The following is a 20,116-nucleotide window of genomic DNA, read 5'->3' on the forward strand; positions in this document are numbered from 1 at the left end:
CTGAATTTTCAAGGAATACCTTCTACCCAGAATCAAGATTTCAACAGGCAAGTTTCCTTATGATGTCTCTGTGGAATATTTTTTTTGTCTCCTAGTTCATCCAACCAGGGTTTTACCTTTTGGGTCTCTAATCTGTCCTTCTACCTCACACAGGCCCCAGGCTTGGTCCCCTTACCTCTGTGAACAGCCTTTGTGTCTAGACTTCTGGACTTTAAATTGTAGGAAGAAAAATAAAGATGTTCATGACTGCTGACTAATAATGTCTACTAAGGAAGAAAATATACTAAGATGTTTATTTTCTTCCTGTGCGATGGAAGGAAGGGGATGGGAGATCTTTCTGTACTTGGCAAGATTGCAGAATCTATGAGAAAGAGTGCCATAACTCAATAATGATATAAATACAGATAATTAGAGGAAAGGAAACATGGTTTTCATAAGAGAATTCCTGTTAAATCAGCAATAACCCTAAAATGGCATTAAGCATGGAGAGAATGAGATACAAGAACCAGGAGAATAATAAATTTAAAACTTCCACAAGCCTCTAACAAAGTTCCATACTGAAGTTGTCTTTAAAAATATATAATAAGTCAAATACACACACAAATACACACATACACACACATGCACATATATGGTCACTGCTGGCTCTGCTTTGGCAGGAAAATGCCAAGCTCATGAAGATTCATGACAGGGAAAAGTGTATGGTTCTGTGATTGAGCAGATGAGCAGCAGATGAGTTTCACTGGGGGCAAGTCCAGTTTAAGGCATCACTAAAACACAATGCAAAGCATAGCACATTAGAGGGTCCTAACTAGACAGCTCAGCAGCCCCTAGGTGCAGACCTCTCTCACCCAGACACCTGCAACAATGCCCCTCCCCAGCCGACATCCCCATCTCTGCTTCAGCCCCTGTGATCCATCTCCCAACTGCAATCAAGGCCATTTTAAAAAAATAACATATACATCTGACTGCATCACCCTATCTGCTTAAAATCCTCCAACGGCTCCTTATTGCTCCAGGGAAAGAAACAAGATGTCCTGAACACGGCCTACAGGGCCCTGCATGCTGGCCCACCTCCTCTCCAGCCTCACTCCCCACCAGCACGCTCTGTTCAGCCCCCTCTGCGCCCTGCAGTTTCCTTCATGTCACATTCCTCCCGCGACGGGCTATTCCATCTCCTGTGTCTTCACCTCACTCTTTTCCTCGTGAATGTCATTCGTGCTTCAGCTCTCACTCCCAACATCGCCCCCTCCGGAAGGTCCCACAGCCAGGCTTCTGTTACGCATTCTCACAGCACCACCGTATTAGCTTCCCACGGCGACTGTGACACGTCACCACACACTTGGTGGCTTAAAACAACACAGTCATTCCCTTTTGGTTCTGAAGGCCAGAAGTCTGAAATCAGTTTTCACTGGAGCAGAGGTGGTCCCTTCCGGAGGCTCTGAGGGGAGAATAGTTTCCTCGCCTTTTTAAGCCCCTAGTGGCCGCCTGTCTTCCATGGCTCACGGCCCCCTCCCCCATCTTCATAGCACATCACACTCCAATCTCTGCTTCTGTTGTCACATGGCTTTCTCTCCTGATTCTGACCCTCCTGCCTCCCTCTTACAGGGACTCTAGGGACTATTACATCGGGTTTACATAGATAACACTGTATCATCTACTCATCTTAAGATCTTTAATCACATTTGCAAAGTCCCTGTTTGCCATATAATATTCACAGGGATTAGGACGTGGCGATATTTGGAGGAACCATTATTCAGCGTACCGCAACCACGTATCTTTCATTCAAAGCACTTATCACCATTAGTGATAATATAGCATGCACCATATTTAGTGTGCTCTATTTAGGTCATTATTCGATTAATACTCATCAGCTCCCTAGACTATCAACTCCACAAGGATAAGAACAGAGCCTGTTTTTCTTCATTACTGGATCCTCAGCACCTAGGCCATATTCAAGAAATATTTGTTGGATAAACAGACGGGTTATTACCCAATCACTAAAAACAATAATTAGGAAGGTAAAGTGGCAACAGGCTACAAGGAAATTTTCCTGTGAACTTCCATTATGGTTTTCACTTTGTGCAATAAATAAAAACCAAAAGGGAAAAAATTATAGTATTGAGTAAGCTCATGAAGAACTTCAACCAAAACAGATGTTTCTAAGTTGATTACTCACTTAGTATCCAAAAGCTGAAGCTGGTGGTTACTATCTCTGTGGGACATCTTCAGTTTGGTGCTTTGCTCGGATATCGACAAGTCCACTCTGTTCAAAAGCTGAGAAATCTGGAAAAGAAACTTCGCTTGAAAATGTCATATCAAACCTTTTCAGAGGTAATTTCAGAAAACATTAGTGAGCTGTATTCTAGTCAATGGCATTAAATTCAATCTAATTTCATAAATGCACTTAGGAGTCCACCTCATCTCTCCACTACCATTTTCTTTTATACACACCCATCAAAAATCAAGACCAGAGGAGTTCCCTGGTGGCCTGGTGGTTAGGATTCTGGGCTTTCACTGCCGTGGCCCAGGTTCATTCTCTGGTCAGGGAACTGAAATCCCACAAGCTGCGTGGCACAGCCAAAAAAAAAATCAGACCAGTAGCACTGCCAAAATATTAATCATGCACTGAGCAGTTAACTACAGGTCTCTGATGAGCAAGCCTAGCTTCTGCCCAGGAGCACTACTTCCCCCTGCTGGCATAAAATGTAAGTCATTTTTACCTCAGAATATATAATTTTTAAACTATAACCCCTCTTACTCCTTTCTGCCACTACCTATCCATTTCCCTTGTCTTTTTACTAAAATGTATTGAATAATATAAAACTAGCCCTTTATGAAATGCCTTTATGCAAAAATTCTGATGTTCAATGTTCCTTCATTCGATATTCACGGAATAAGTATTTATCGGATCCGAAACAAAGAAAAATTATGTCTCTTTTTATGGATTTCTATATGTTTTTTACTCGGTTTGGCTACTAGAAAGCTTAGGATTTCCTTAGCATCTCTTTTCTGATCTAATAATTCTGTCCTCACATTTCTTTAGAGAAAATTATTGGACTTATTTCATTTTATTCTTTTTTTTCAAGGTTTTATAATAACTATTTTTTACATAAGTAGCTTTAGATCCTTATCAGAGGTAGCTAGCACACAAGTATGTTTAACCCAATAAATTGACTAGATACCCCATTTTATTGACCAGTCTCTCTTTATTTTTATTTTTTTAAATTTATTTATTTATTTATTTTTGGCTGTGTTGGGTCTTCGCTTCTGTGCGAGGGCTTTTCTCTAGTTGCGGCGAGCGGGGGGCCACTCTTCATCGCGGTGCGCGGGCCTCTCACTATCGCAGCCTCTCTTGTTGCGGAGCACAGGCTCCAGACGCGCAGGCTCAGTAGTTGTGGCACAAGGGCTTAGTTGCTCCGTGGCATGTGGGATCTTCCCAGTCCAGGGCTTGAACCCATGTCCCCTGCATTGGCAGGCAGATTCTCAACCACTGCGCCATCAGGGAAGCCCAACCAGTCTCTCTTTAAATGAAGAATAGCAAGTAAGGCAGACACTGTAGGGAAAGTCCTAGAAGATAGGCCCCATTATGGCAAAGGGGAACTTCTAAGAAGCCAAAAAACAAACTGTGAAATGCCAAGAGTTTTGCTTTGAGAAATTAATCTGTGAATTGCAAGGTGGAATACTCTGAAATTTATTAGCCAGCCTACTCTCTAGCTTTGTTTTAATCTTTTCCCACATATAAACTATGTGATGAGGTAGTCCATAAGTCTCATGAATAAAGTATCTATTTCCTGAACCCCAACTGGGACGAGTGCCCTGTAAAACAATGCTTTGATCACTTACCTGTGTAAGAGGTAGTTGTGGAGATATAATTTAGAATTTTTGGAACATGTTAATTGTTTGAAGAACAAGGGGAAAGAATCTTTAAAATTAGGGTTGTACTGAAAAATCTTGGCATTTTGGTCACATACTTACAAAGGGCCACTCCAGTGAAACAGAAGGAGGAAGAAGAAAAGGGATGCTTTTACCATGCTTGTGCTGGGTGCCCTACCTAGTTTCTCAGGCAAGAAATAATCAACACCATGTTATTCTTCGATAAGAACAAATACTCACTTTCAAAAAGGTACCTGAAACAGGTCATACCTGTCCCTCTGCATCTTTGATTTTCGTTTCCAAGATCAGCTTGGCAGCTTGCTGCTCTTTGTTCAAGTGCTGGAGCCCCTCATAGGTCGTTTTGTGCTCAGCAGAGAGTCTGGCTATGCTCGCGTCACATCTATCCAGGCAGACGACAAAGATAATTCTTATCAAAGTCTTCAAACACACGCTAAAGCTTCCTTACACACTGTAAAGTTCATGACCCCACTCGAAGAAACTGCACTATGGATCGTGCCTTTTAACAGAGTTTTGAATGAATTCGGACAGCTGCTCTCATTATGGTTTTTAAGCTAAACCACAGGGATGTTGCTTAATAAGACTAGAGATGTAACCATCAAAGCAACAAAGTCTTTACAATGCTCACGAGTACAAAACTGAACATGCCGTGAGAGCCCAATTACAAAAAAGCTTACACAGTGAGCTGGATGTGGTCTGTCGCTCTGTAGTACCACCTCCGCCCTCTCAGGTTTGGGGCCTCTTTGGATTTTGGAGGCAACTTCTACCACATTTGAAAGTACTATTCCTAACCTTCTACCAAAGCACCTGTAAGGCTGTATGCTTTGAGTGTGGTCCAGAGCAGAACGCTCTACAGCTAGTCCCAGCTGCTCTGCCCTTGAGCCTTACAACTTGGCAGTTCCAAAGGTGCCCAAAGTATCTGTGGCAGATAAGCTGGGTTATGAAGCCTCTGTCAAACCCTAACAGCAGAGTCACAGAATGACCCCCTAGGAATTGAGAGCAAAGTCACGTCCTGTTCCAGCACAATCATTCCTGCTTTGAGAAGAAGCAGCCAGCTTGCTACCGGGCTCCAGTAGAGACTGCATGCCTAAGCAGGGGTCACTGAGTGACCATGCAATCTGGGCAGCCCATCATGAACACCAAGCCATAGAGGTGGGCATATGGGCAGCACTCCGTCTTGGAGGGAAAGGGATATATAGACGTCAGGCTTAACAGTCCTAAAGGCATAAGTAAATTACAGGAGCCCAGACTCCTGTGGCCTCTACTCTTACTACTGCCACTTTCCTTCAACTCACATGTATGGTCTGGGATCAGATGAGCTTAAAATACAAATGTTTAAAGTACTCAACAATCAAAGATAGATTAACATCCATCAAGAGAACTCTAAACTATTTTTAAAAAGCAGAGATGAAAAAAGAACAAGTGGTTAAGAGAAAAAAATGAGAAATCCTAGAAATAAGCTAAACAGTTTTCTTAACAGAGCTGACAAACATGACTGGACATGATTGAAGATAACATCAGTGAATTAGAAGATAGTAGCAAGGAGCTCTCTCAGAATGCAGCAAAGACAGACAGAGATTCAAAACATGAAAAAATAGTTAAGAAAGATGGAGGACAAATCAAAACATGAAAAAATAGTTAAGAAAGATGGAGGACAAGTAAGTCAAAGGGAGGTTGAGAAGTCCCAAAAGAAAAAATGGAGAGAATGGCAAAAAAGCAATATTTGAGGTGTGAGTGCTGACAACTTTCTAAGACTGAAAAAAGACATGTGTTTTAAAGTATTCAATGAATACAAAGTAGCATAAGTAAAAATAAACAGAATATGGTGAAATTCAGATAACGCATGATAAAGATAAAAATTTTAAAAGCTACCAGAGACTAAAGACAAAATGACTTTTTTGACTGACTGTAAGACTGACAGCACACAATTGATATCAGAAGACAGTAGATATCAGAAGACAATAAATATCATAAGATGTTGGAGAAACAGCTTCTAAGGATTGAGCGGAAACAACCTATCATGCAAGAATAAGTACAAAATAAAGACAGTTTTAGACATACAAAGATTAAGAAATGTATCACCCACACAGCCATACTGAAAAAGTCATTAAATAATATACTTCAGTAAGAAGAAAAGAACACCCGGAGAGAAAGAGTAGGATGTAAGAAACAACAGTGAGCAAACTGAGAAAATTTTTAGAAAATTTATTGTTTTGTAGACTCTGAAGAAAGTAAGCTACCAGTTCAATTATTCCAAACTTCTTGAGTCCTTACTTGGTATTGAATCACATTTTCTCTAAGTTGAACAACTTGTTTAGCTTAATCATTTGGCTAAAATGCTATAGTCCTTTTTGGAAGTAACAGAAAAAAAAAAGTATTAGGATAAAAAAATGTTTAATATTGACTAAAATATTTTTTAACATTTTAAAACACAATCTGACAAACTGCATATATGCACTTTCTAAATTTCAATGTTCATAATAAAATAGACACAAGGCAACAATTATGTCACTCTCCTTCTATACTGGAAATCTTTTTTAATGTTTAATGCTCAAGGCTGGCATTTGTACAATCATGCTATAACGCACACTGTAGGTGGAAAAGTATATTTTATAAGCTTTCTTGAGGGCAACTTGGCAGTATATACCCCAAATCTTGAAACACGAATATATTTCTATGTACCTTTCAATCTAGGTATTAACCCCAAAGAAACAAAAGAGTGAGCAAAGAAAAATCAAACTAATTAAATTCTGTATAAATTCCTTAAACAATTTCCTGTTTTAGGATAAAACAAAAATCCTTTAAAACGCTCAGAAAGAGTTGGTCCCAACCCACTTACCTCCCTGCATCATCTCCTATATTCTGTCCCCTTTTTTCCTCTGCCCTCAGCCACACTGATTACACTTCAGGGCTTGGAACTTATGTCACTCCTTCCCACTCCAAGGCCTTGACGCAGGCTGTTCTCTCCGTCTGCAGTGTTCTTCACTGACCTTTTCACCTGCTTAGTTACTATTCATCCCTCAAGCTAAGCACACAAGTCACTTCCTTATGGAAGCCTTCCTGGAGCCCACAGAGTGGATCGGGTACAGCAAGTACACACTTTCAGGATGCCCTATATTTCTCTTTTACTGAACTTCTTATAATAAACATTTATTATTATTACTATTACTATTATTATGATTATCATTAATCTCTTAATCCTTGTTTCATGGCACGTTCTCATCATTAGTCCATGCATGGCTCACTTCATTCAGTTAATTATTTTTTAATAACTGTTCCTATTCTTTTTTTTTTTTAATGTATTTACTTTTGGTTGTGTTGGGTCTTCATTGCTGCACGCGGGCTTTCTCTAGTTGCAGTGAGTGGGGGCTACTACTCTTCGTTGCAGTGCATGGGCTTCTCACTGCGGTGGCTTCTCTTGTTGCAGAGCACGGGCTCTAGGTGCGCGGGCTTCAGAAGTTGTGGCACACGGGCTTAGTTGCTCCTTGGCATGTGGGATCTTCCCGGACCAGGGCTCGAACCCGTGTCCCCTGCATTGGCAGGCGGATTCTTTTTTTTTTTTTTTTTTTAAAACACTGATTATTATTACTTTTTTATTATTATTATTATTTTTGGCTGTGTTGGGTCTTCGTTTCTGTGCGAGGGCTTTCTCTAGTTGCGGCAAGCGAGGGCCATTCTTCATCGCGGTGCGCGGGCCTCTCACTATCGTGGCCTCTCTTGTTGCGGAGCACAGGCTCCAGACGCGCAGGCTCAGTAGTTGTGGCTCACGGGCCTAGTTGCTCCGTGGCATGTGGGATCTTCCCGGACCAGGGCTCGAACCCGTGTCCCCTGCATTGGCAGGCGGATTCTTAACCACTGCGCCACCAGGGAAGTCCAATAACTGTTCCTATTCTGAATCCTGTCATCATTCCCTTGTTCTCCTTTTAAGACTGTATTGCACACATACACACACATATGCATGTGTGTGTATATATACAAACATATATATATTTCTTGAAAGTATGTTATGTGTGCATTAGTTGAATTCAACTTTTACAAAAGCCATTATGTCATATGTAATATTTTGATACTTATTGTTTTCACTTATTGCTAAGATTCAACTATATTGATATAGCCACTGTAGTTGTTCATTTTAACTACAGAAAAACATTCTACAGTTTCTTACAATTTATTTGTCCATACTCCCACTGATGGGCACTTTGGGTTATTTTGGGATTTTGCTATTGTGAACAATGCTGCTATGAACATGCCCTCCTGTGGTACAAGCACAACCGTGTATGTCAGGCAGAAATTAATGGATCACAGACTATGGTGTATGTTCAACACTGGGAGGTAATATCAGACCCCACTGATTTATACTCCTACTAGCAATGGGTAAGAGATCCTAGGCACCTACACCCTCTCTAATGCTTGGCATTTTCAGATATTTCAGATGCCAATCAACTGGGTGTAAAAAAGCATATATTGTTATGTTTTAAAATTTTCATTTCAACATTAACCAATGATGTTGAATCTCTTCACAGGTTTATTGGCCATATGTGTTTCTTCTTTGGTAAGATGTCAGTTCATGTCTCTTACCCATTGTTATATTGGGTTGTTTGCATTATTCTTATTAACTTGTATGAGGTCTTTATATATTCTTGACACTAACCTTTTACCATCCAATATCTTCCTCAATTTGTAACTTCTTATTCTCTTCTTTAAGAATGATGAGCAACATTTTAAATTTTAAAATAATCAAATCTATCAATGCCTTTTATATCAAGAAGAAATCCTCCACTACCTAAAGGTCTAAAACTGGGGTCCCCAACCCCCGGGCCACAAACCGGTACTGGTCCATGGCCTGTTAGGAACCGGGCTGCACAGCAGGAGGTGAGTGGCAGGCAAGCGAGCGAAGCTTCATCTGTATTTATAGCCGCTCCCCATTGCTCACATTACCGCCTGAGCTCCGCCTCCTGTCAGATCAGCAGCGGCATTAGATTCTCATAGGAACGCGAACCCTACTGTGAACCGCACATGCGAGGGATCTAGGCTGTGCGCTCCTTATGAGAACCTAATGCCTGATGATCTGAGGTGGAGCTGGGGTGGCGATGTTAGTGCTGGGGAGCAGCTGCAAATACAGATCATCATTAGCAGAGGGTTTGACTCCACAGGGACCATAATAAATCAACTGCTTGAAGACTCATATCAAAACCCTATCAGTGAGGCAAGTGACAATTAAGCTGCATGTGGTGGCAGGCTTTATAGTGGCAAGTGAGTTGATGTACTTCAATTGTACAGCTGCATCTGGTGGCAGGCTTTAAATCAGAATCCAACACTTATTTTAGTCCATGCACGGCCCACCCATTATTTTATTTACCACTTCCACCCACGCCTCTTACCCCGCACTGTGCACTTATCTCAGTCACAGTTTTGGTAAGCCCACAAGCTAACCCTAGCCAAAACGAGTAACAAACAAAACGCTGCTGGAGAGCTTCTTTGAAAAGACCCAATGATGAGACAGCAGAAGCCTCTAAGACTGCCAACAAAAAGAAAGCTGCATTTAAAAGAAAATACCAAGAGTCCTACTTAAATTATGGGTTCATTGCAACAGGTGATTCACATTCTCCAAGCCCGCTTTGTATAATACGTGGCAACCAGCTATCCAACAAAGGCACAAAACCTTCAAAACTGCTTCTCCACATGGAGACCAAGCACCCTGCATTAAAAGACAAGCCTTTGGAGTTTTTCAAAAGAAAAAAACATGAACACGAAGAACAGAAGCAATTATTGAAGGTCACCACTTCATCAAATGTGTCTGCACTGAGAGCATGAAATGTGTCTGCATTGCTAAAGCTAAGAAGCCCTTTACTATTGGTGAAGAGTTGATCCTGTCTGCTGCTAAGGACGTTTGTCATGAACTTTTAGGAGAGGTACGTGTTCCTCTTTCGGCTAGCACCATAACTAGATGAATTGATGAAACAGCAGACGATACTAAGGCACAACTGTTAGAGAGGATTAATGAGTCACCATGGTATGCAACCCAGGTTGACGAGTCTACCAAAGTTGACAACAAGGCAACAATGCTTGTTTTTGTGCGATACATTTTTCAGGAGGATGTGCATGAGGATATGTTATGTGCACTTTTGTTGCCAACCAACACCACAGCTGCAGAACTACTAGAGTCTCTGAATGATTACATATCAGGAAAACTGAACTGGTCATTTTGTGTCACTATATGCACAGACAGAGCAGCTGCCATGACTGGACAGCTTTCTGGTTTCACTACTCAGGTCAAAGAGGTCGCTTCTGAATGTGAGTCTACACACTGTGTCATCCATAGAGAAATTCTGGCTAGCCGAAAAATGTCACCTGAACTTAACAACGTTTTGCAGAATGTGATTAAAATTATCAACCACATTAAAGTACATGCCCTGAACTCACGTCTGTTCACGCAGCTCTGTGAGGAGATGGACGTAGAGCACACACGTCTTCTCTTATACACAAAAGTGAGATGGCTTTCTAAAGGTAGATCACTGGCCAGAGTTTCTGAGTTACGAGAGCCGCTCCAGAGATTTTAGAAAAACAGTCACCAGTGGCAGCACCTTTCAGTGACACAGAATGGGTCACAAAACTTGCTTACTTGTGAGAAATATTCAACCTGCTCAGCGAACTCTATCTGTCACTTCAGGGGAGAACGACAGCTGTGTTCCAGTCGGCAGATAAAGTGGCTGCATTCAAAGCCAAACTGGAATTAAGGGGGCGATGAGTGAACATTGGGATTTTTGACATGTTTCAAACATCAGCAGAGATTTTGAAAGAGACTGAGCCAGGGCCTTCTTTCTCCCAGCTGGTGCATGATCACCTATCTCAGCTTTCAGAAGAGTTTGAGCATTACCTCCCAACCACAAAAGACCCCCAAACTGGGAAGGAATGGATCCGCGACCCATTTGTGAATAAGCCAGGTGAATCGACTTTGTCCACACTAGAAGAGGATCAACTTCTTGAGATCGCAAATGACGGTGGCCTTAAAAGTATGTCTGAGACAACTTCATATGTTCTGGATTAAGGTGAAGGCGGAATAGCCTGAGATTGCCACAAAAGCACTGAAAAGCCTGCTTCCATTTCCAACATCCTGCAGACTTTTCTGCAGTGACAGCAACCAAAACAAGATTACGGAGTAGACTAGACATAAGCAGCACACTTCGGGTGTCACTGTCTCCCATCATCCCCAGATGGGACCATCTAGTTGCAGGAAAACAAACTCAGGGCTCCCACTGATTCTGCATTATGGTGAGTTGTATAATTATTTCATTATACATTACAATGTAATAATAATAGAAATAAATTGCACAATAAATGTAATGCGCTTGAATCATCCCAAAACCATCCCTCCCCCGCCCTGGTCCATGGAAAAACTGTCTTCCACAAAACTGGTCCCTGGTGCCAAAAAGGTTGGAGACTGCTGGCCTAAAAGATATCCATCTGTATATTTCTATTAAAAGTTTTAAGTCTTATGTTTAGCATTTAAGTCCTTTACTCATCTGGAGTGAATTTTGTATCTGGTGTGAGGCAGGAAAAAAACGGTCTTTTTCGATATGGATAATAAATTTTCTAGCTCCGTTTACAGAACAATCCCTCCTTTCTCCACTGATCTGCTGTGTCATCTATCACATTTACCAAAGTCCCAGACGTGTGTGGTTCGATTTCTGGACTTTCTATCCTATTCCACTGTTCAGTTTCTCTATCCCTAAGCCAACAACATACCATCTTAATTACTGTAGTTTCCTAACAAGTCTTGCTATCATCTGGTAGGGCAATTCTCCCCTCCTTGGTCATCTTCAGAAGTGTCCTGGATATTTTTTACTCTAAACCCTGACATATAAACATTAGGATCATCTTATCAAGTTTCTCCGTAAAACTCTGAATTCTAATTGGAATTCCATTGATTCTAAAGATTAATTTGTGAAAACTGATACTTTTAAAGATATTAAGATTTCCTACCCTTGAATATAATACCCATTTCTATTTACTAATGTTTTCTTATTATTTCTTTTTTTAAAAATAAATTTATTTATTTATTTTTGGCTGTTTTGGGTCTTTGTTGCTGCACACAGGCTTTCTCTAGTTGCGGCGCACAGGGGCTACTCTTCATTGCGGTGTGCGGGCTTCTCACTGTGGTGGCTTCTCTTGTTGTGGAGCACGGGGTCTAGGCGTGCGGGCTTCAGTAGCTGTGGCACGCAGGTTCAGTAGCTGTGGCTCACGGGCCTAGTTGCTCTGTGACATGTGAGATCTTCCCAGACCAGGGATCGAACCTGTGTCCCCTGCATTGTCAGGTGGATTCTCAACCATTGTGCTACCAGGGAAGCCCCTCTTATTATTTCTTAATCAAATTTTAAAAAATTTTCAAGAAGTCTTGAACAATTTTTGTTAGATCTATGCCTAGTTATTACACATTCTCTGATTTTATTTTAAATGGTATCTTCATTTTAAGTATGTTTTCTAGTTGTTTGCTATTGGTTTACAGTAAGGAAACTGACCTTTGTACATTAATATATATAGCCACCTTGCTAAATTTACATTAACAGATTAAGAGAGAAAAATTATCTGATGATTTGAACAGATGCAAAAAACATTTGAGGAAACTCAATGCAAATTATAAAGATTCTTAGTAAATTTGGAATGTAAGAAAACATCCTGAATCTGATAAATCCATGTTTGATTATCATCCAAAAATGGAAAACCTCTGGAGGTATTCTCATTAAAGTTGAAAACCAGAGAAAGATGCCCACTACCACAATTTCTACTTAACTGTATAGAAGATTTTAGCCTGTACAAGATGACAAGAAAAAGAGACTAAGGATATGAGGATCAGAAAAAGAAGAAATTAAATTGTCATTATTTGTAGATGATATCATTTCTACAGAACCCCCCCAAATCTACAAGTCAGAATCATAAGTGAAATAAAATAATTATTTTGCAATAATTCATTTAATGTCTCTCTCTCCTGATAGAAAGAATATAAGCTGCATTTAAGAAAGAAGGACAACTGCCTTTTTCATCACTAAAACCCTAGTGCCTAGCACATTGCCTTGCATGTAGTAGGGGCTCAATAAATATTTGCAAATGAATGACTAAGGAATAGTACTACGTACCATGCACTGTACAAGATACATGACATATATTAGTTCATTTACTCCTCACAAATCATCCCCACTCCATAAATGATGGTTAAAAACAACACCAAATACAGACCCTTCTTTTTAATTTTGAGTGCACAATTTTTAAGCAAAACATTATTTAAATCATATTTGGGAAAATCTGAGGTTTTAACATACCATGAAATACAAAAATATTATAGAAAGGCATTATTTTCCAATCCAAATAGAAGCTTATTGGCTAGAAACTGTCAGGTATCACTACATCAGACCAGTTCACCATCTTTACAAAGTTGTTCAAGGGACAGACTATGTTTGAAGAAGTTACTTGAAAAGGTCTCAGAATGATCCCGAAGCTCATGGCTCACAGATTTGCACTAGCTATAGCTTGGCTTCCATATTTTGTCTCACTTGGAAACACAAATACTACTACATAAATTTCCATTAATACAGGAGTGGCTAAATATGTTCAAATATGGTACATACATATAGCAGAACACTCTCTATCCGATTAAAAAGTATGCCAGATCTGTGTGCATACTAGGAGGAGGGCCACAGTATATTGTTATGTAGAAACAAGTGGCAGAATAGCATGTAGAATACTTTGTAAAATTAAAATCCCATTGTTAGGTAATTATTACACTGCAAATCATTACATTACTGTCATGATAAATTATCTTATAATTATGTATGAGAAAAGTCTAAAAGGACAGATACTGAACTGTTAACATTAATTACCTCTAAGAAGTAAAACAGAGCTAGGAGCTGGTGAGCCTCCATTCTTCTACTTCATGTATTTCATAGTATTTCTGACTGTTTATCACAAGCATACACCATTTCTGTTCCTTTATAAGTACAAGGGCAGGGTAGGCAGGGGATGCAGGGAGGGATGCAGGGTGGGATACCAAAACCTCCCATCAGGAAATATACACAGTGAAATCAACTGTGGTTTTCTTAGGTTAATAACAATGTATTCTCAAATGTTTCAGGAAAAAATTTATTTTTGAAAGAATAATAGAGTAAGTTATTTGTAATAATGATAGAGTAAGTAAAATGCTAACAATTGGTAAATCTTCCAAGTTTTCTATAAGTTTAAAATTATTTCAAAAAAATATATATATATATATACATGAAAAAAGGATAAGCAATATTACTCTCTCAGCTAGTACTGAATCAAAGACATCATTCTTCTCTTTTCGAGAAACACACTCATAAAAGGCAGCCTCAGGGCTCGAATATAGCTGCGTGTGTGACTCAGCTGCTTTAGTTAAACAAGAATTTGCAATGAATCTGACCAGTTGTCCTGTTTCATCCTGAAGTTATGTTATAGATGAACCGATAATGCACTTATTGCAAATTTTCCCTTTTCGGGTCTTTAGGCAGCTGTTATCTCCCAGGTACAGTTCTTGGTTGTGGCCATCAGGTGGCAGAATGACTCTATCACTTGGCTACCTGATCAATGATGGCAGGGAGGTGGTCAGAAGTCCAGAACAGAGTCCCAAAGGTCTAGCAACAGACATGACTTGGGCACCACGCTTAGGCAGATCTTCTCTTACAGCTTATGAGATGGTGGCATATGGCATTGAAAAGGCAATGACACTTACATAATGCCTACGTCCACCTTAGTTTATCTCTTCACATTGGCATTTTATAATCTCGCAACCTTACACAGGTGAATACAGTACAATAAGATATTCTGAGAGAGAGACCACATTCACGTAACATTCGTTATAGTAAATTGTTATAATTTTCTATTTTATTGTTAATCTCTTATTTTGCTTACTTTATAAATTAAACTTTATCATAGGGATGTATGTATAGGAAAAAACATAGTATATATAGGGTTCAGTGCTATCCCTGGTTTCAGGCATCCATTGGGAGTCTTGGAATGTATTCCCTTGGGACTACTGTATCATAATCTAAGCCTCCAACATGGGTGTTATCCATGGCCTAACAAAATATTGGCATTATCAAGAGGTTTCATGATATAAAAACACATCTTACAACTCTATCAACTTAAATTCCTAGGTGCCCATCTCTGCATAACTACTGATAGAGTGCTTTGGGTTTTGGGGCTTTCTTTGTTTTGCTTTCTGCTAGTTATTAAATTGTAGTGAATGACATTCGTATGAAATATCTCTAGTTCCAGTTTGATTCTCTTTCAATCAACAGCAATAAAGCTAACGTAAATTGAAAAAAAAAGGCAATGACACTTAAAATATTAAGTTGCTCATCTTCCATATTATAATAATTATTATATATATAATTATTGTATGTATACATCATTAAGCCCTTAAGGCTGGCAATAATTTAATTGAATCAAACTACATAGAAATTTACATCCCAGGACATTGTCAAAAACAGCAGAACAGGGGCTTCCCTGGTGGCGCAGTGGTTGAGAATCTGCCTGCCAATGCAGGGGACACGGGTTCGAGCCCTGGTCTGGGAAGATCCCACATGCTGCGGAGAAACTGGGCCCGTGAGCCACAACTACTGAGCCTGCACGTCTGGAGCTTGTGCTCCGCAACAAGAGAGGCCACGATAGTGAAGAGGCCCACGCACCGCGATGAAGAGTGGCCCCTGCTTGCCGCAACTAGAGGAAGCCCTCGCACAGAAACGAAGACCCAACACAGCCAAAAATAAATATAAATAAATATAAATAAATAAATAAAAGATTACTATTAAAAAAAAACAGCAGAACATGACATATACACACTATTATATATAAAAGAGATAACCAACAAGGACCTACTATATAGCACAGGGAATTATACTGAATATTTTGTAATACCCTATAAGGAAAAATAATCTGAAAAAGAATATATATATATATATCTCACTGTATTGTACACCTAAAACTAGCATGATATTGTAAATCAACTATTCATCAATTTTTTAAAAAAGAATTATATTGGGGATACTAGGTTGTGTAATAATACAATAAAAATAATTAAAAAGCATATGTTTGGAAAGAAGAAAAAAAGTAAGCAAACAGAAAAAAAAAAAAAAAGAAACAAAACAGTAGAGCAATCTGCCAGGAATTAGTGGAACCTAAGATTTGGGTGTGACACCAACATAGGCAGGCAGCTATATAAGATATGAGGGGAAGAGATGGTCACAGAGAGCTTTGGTAAAACCACTATCATCACAGGCTGACTGCAGTGTCTGAGGACCGACATCAGTCCTAACATGAGAGGCTTCATACTGCAGGAGAAACAGACATGACTAAAATAGTCCAGCTAAGTCACTAACCAAACAAACAACAAAAACAAGCCTGAGGGCATCGGTATCCAGGATTGCTACAAAATACTACCTAAAACGTCCAGTTTTTTGTTTTTTTGTTTTTTTTGGCCGTGCCACATGGCATGCAGGATCTTAGTTCCCTGACCAGGGATCAAACCCGTGCCCCCTGCAGTGGAAGCACGAAGTCTTAACCACTGGACTGCCAGGGAAGCCCCAAACATCCAGTTTTTCTTTTTTTTTTTTTTAAACATCTTTATTGGAGTATAATTGCTTTACAATGGTGTGTTAGTTTCGGCTGTATAACAAAGTGAATCAGTTATACATATACCTATGTTCCCATATCTCTTCCCTCTTGCGTCTCCCTCCCTCCGTCCCACCCTCCCTATCCCACCCCTCTAGGTGGTCACAAAGCACCGAGCTGATCTCCCTGTGCTATGCGGCTGCTTCCCATTAGCTATCTATTTTACATTTGGTAGTATATATATGTCCATGCCACTCTCTCACTTTGTCCCAGCTTACCCTTCCCCCTCCCCGTATCCTCAAGTCCATTCTCTAGGAGGTCTGTGTCTTTATTCCCGTCTTGCCCCTAGGTTCTTCATGACCTTTTTTTTTTTTTTCTTAGATTCCATATATATGTGTTAGTATACAGTATTTGTTTTTCTCTTTCTGACTTACTTCACTCTGTAGGACAGACTCTAGGTCCATCCACCTCACTACAAGTAACTCAATTTCGTTTCTTTTTATGGCTGAGTAATATTCCATTGTATATATGTGCCACATCTTCTTCATCCATTCATCCGATGATGGACACTTAGGTTGCTTCCATGCCCTGGCTATTGTAAATAGAGCTGCAATGAACATTTTAGTACATGACTCTTTTTGAATTATGGTTTTCTCAGGGTATATGCCCAGTAGTGGGATTGCTGGGTCATATGGTAGTTCTATTTTTAGTTTTTTAAGGAACCTCCATACTGTTCTCCATAGTGGCTGTATCAATTTACATTCCCACCAACAGTGCAAGAGGGTTCCCTTTTCTCCACACCCTCTCCAGCATTTATTGTTTGTAGATTTTTCAAACATCCAGTTTTTAACAAAAGTTGTAAGACATACAAAGAAACAGGAAAATGTGAAATAGACATAGGGGAAAAAGCAGGCAAAAGGAACTGCCTGTGAGAGAGCACAGAGGTCAAATTTAAAAGACAAAAACTTCAAGGCAGCCATTATAAATATAGATGATTAAAGAAATAAAGGAAACTTGCTTTAAAAAGTAAAGGAAGAGATAATGACAATGTCTCATCAAGCAGAGAATACCAATAAAGAGACAGAATTTTTTTTTTTAAAGAACCAAGCAGACCCAATCAAGAACATAAAAAGAAAACCCTTAGGGCTTCCCTGGTGGCGCAGTGGTTGAGAATCTGCCTGCCAGTGCAGGGGACACAGGTTCGAGCGCTGGTCTGGGAAGATCCCACATGCCGCGGAGCAACTGGGCCCGTGAGCCACAATTACTGAGCCTGCGCGTCTGGAGCCTGTGCTCCGCAACAAGAGAGGCCGCGATAGTGAGAGGCCCGCACACCGCAACTAGAGAAAGCCCTCGCACAGAAACGAACACCCAACACAGCCATAAATAAATAAAATTAAAAAAAAAAAGAAAGAAAGAAAACCCTTAGAATGGGGGAAATATTTTGCAAATCAGATATCTGACAAGACAATTGTATCTAGCCTATATAAAGAACTACTACAACTCAATAATTAAAAAAAAAAAAAAACCTCAGTTTGAGAAGGGGCAAAGGATCTGAATAAACAGTTCTCCAAAGAAGATATACAGATGACCAATAAGTACATTAAATGATGTTCACCACCTTTAGTTATTAGGGAAATGCAAATCAAAACCACAGCAAGATGCCACTTCACACCCACTAGCTTGGCTATAATCAAAAAGACATATAACACGTGTGGAAGAGGATGTGTAGAAACCAGAGCCTCATACGCTGCTGCTGGCAACACAAAATGGTGCAGCCACTTTGGAAAACAGTCTGGCTGTCCTGTTCCTCAAAGGGTAAAATACAGAGTTACCATATTACTCAACAACTATGCTCCTAGGTATACACATCCAAGAGAAATGAAAACATATGACCATACAAACTTGTATGTGAATGTTCAAAATAGCATTATTTATAATGACCAAAAAATGTCAACTTGATGATATCCAATTTATCTATTTTTTTCTTTACACCAGGACTTGCTTACCCTGTGGGAACTTGCACACCTGCCTCAGTATACAGGTATTTCTCCTCTAAGGCTCTGATACCATCCAAACAGACCTCATAGAGGAAAGTGGATGAAGCCACTGAGTCTTGGACAAATGAAGATGATAAGCCAAATAATGAACCAAATGTCTCGGTAGGAACAGGAAAGCTAAACTCTGAGCTCTGCGTTAGGGAGGGGTAGGAAACTCTCTGAGACAGTCCTGTTTAGGGTGTGTTCTGCTTAGTGGGGTAGGGGTGTCTGTCCCCTCCATGGAGAATTTGCCTTTGCCCTTTCCAGCTGGATCTCCAGGGAGGAATCAGGACCTGTTTCCTATCAATTACTTCACCAATGGATCCATGAACACTATAAGATAAAACCTGAAATAATATTGCAGCCTAGTAATTTAAGACTATCACTGTAAAAGTTCATACCCTTTCAACACCATGATATAATCAATGCAAGAAAACCAAAACTTCGCCAAGGAATTTTTATTTCACATGAGTTTGTTTCAACAAAGTCTCATTAGCGTTCCAGGAAAAAGATGAATATAGCCACAAAACAAAGCAAAAATATGTGGTGCTTCCAACGCGTTTTTTTTTTTTTATTGTTTCGGAGTAAAAGCATTTGTTACAGAGAAAGAACAAGCTGGGTAGAGAAGTCAGTAAGAAACTGCAGAAGAAAAATGTAAAATTCCTGAAAGTATTTCAAAATTTTGTAATTAGAACCAGTATTATGAGGATAATTTCACTGCTGCTGCTCGTGAGATAATAATAGGTCCCATTTGCTCTATAGTCACTCCATCCCATGCATACACTAAGCCTCTTACATATATCGCCTCGCTTAATCTTCATCTGCAACTCAAGTAACCAGGAAAATTTCCAAAGTTCTCCTGAAGTTCCTACTCTGCCTTGTAGCTCTGAAGCTCCTCAACTCACAGTTCTGAGAGGTGTAACAGAGCTGAAAGCTGATCTCCACAGAAAAGATTCAAGTTTTTTCAGTCCAATTACAGTGATTTTTCCAAATAATTAATTCATCCAAACAAACATTTATTGAGTACCTACTGTTTTCCAGAGACTGTTCTATGCACTGAGGGTACAAAAATAAAAGATGTGGCACTCCACCCCAAGACAACAGAGAGACTCAATAGAACAGAGAGTGGGGTACCTGGGAAGACTTCCTGGAGGAAGCGACACTTAAGCTGAATTTTAAAGGCTGACTAGAAGTTAGAAAAGAAGGGGAAAAGGCATGCTAGGTACAAGAACAGCATGTGCAAAGGCACAGATATAGGAGAGCATGGCCCATTCAGGGAACAGCAAGCAGTGGATTACTGCTGAAAGGTACAGTGAGAGGGTAGAGAGAGGTGAGGGGGTCAACGGGGTATCTCTCACCAAGGGCCATACTGAGACTGGAGTTCACCCAGATGAGGACAGAAAAATCACACAAGAGTAGCACCAGGAGCCCTCTGCTGTGAGACAGATGTTCATCCAGTGGACCCAAATACACAGGCCCAATATTCAGGGCCCTTCATGTATTGTCTGCACAAATACCCCCTAACACCCCAAAGAGGCCTTGGATCCTGTGGGTCCCCTTTTCCC

At 40.0% G+C, this 20,116-nt stretch overlaps 1 protein-coding gene across 5 annotated transcripts in view; it reads right to left on the reverse strand.

Moving 5' to 3' along the window:
* The window catches only part of FAM81A (family with sequence similarity 81 member A), a 126,282-nt gene that overhangs the window by 11,209 nt on the left and 94,957 nt on the right, over nt 1–20,116 (reverse strand). For all 5 annotated transcript variants that reach the window (XM_057542410.1, XM_057542413.1, XM_057542411.1 and 2 more), the window contains exons 5-6: nt 4,147–4,276; nt 2,180–2,286 (exon numbers count right to left, since the gene is read on the reverse strand). In XM_057542410.1, coding sequence (XP_057398393.1) covers nt 2,180–2,286; nt 4,147–4,276 — 237 coding nt within the window. The remainder of the gene's footprint in view (nt 1–2,179; nt 2,287–4,146; nt 4,277–20,116) is intronic.

The sequence above is a fragment of the Balaenoptera acutorostrata genome, chromosome 3 (assembly GCF_949987535.1).
Source record: "Balaenoptera acutorostrata chromosome 3, mBalAcu1.1, whole genome shotgun sequence".
NCBI lineage: Eukaryota > Metazoa > Chordata > Mammalia > Artiodactyla > Balaenopteridae > Balaenoptera > Balaenoptera acutorostrata.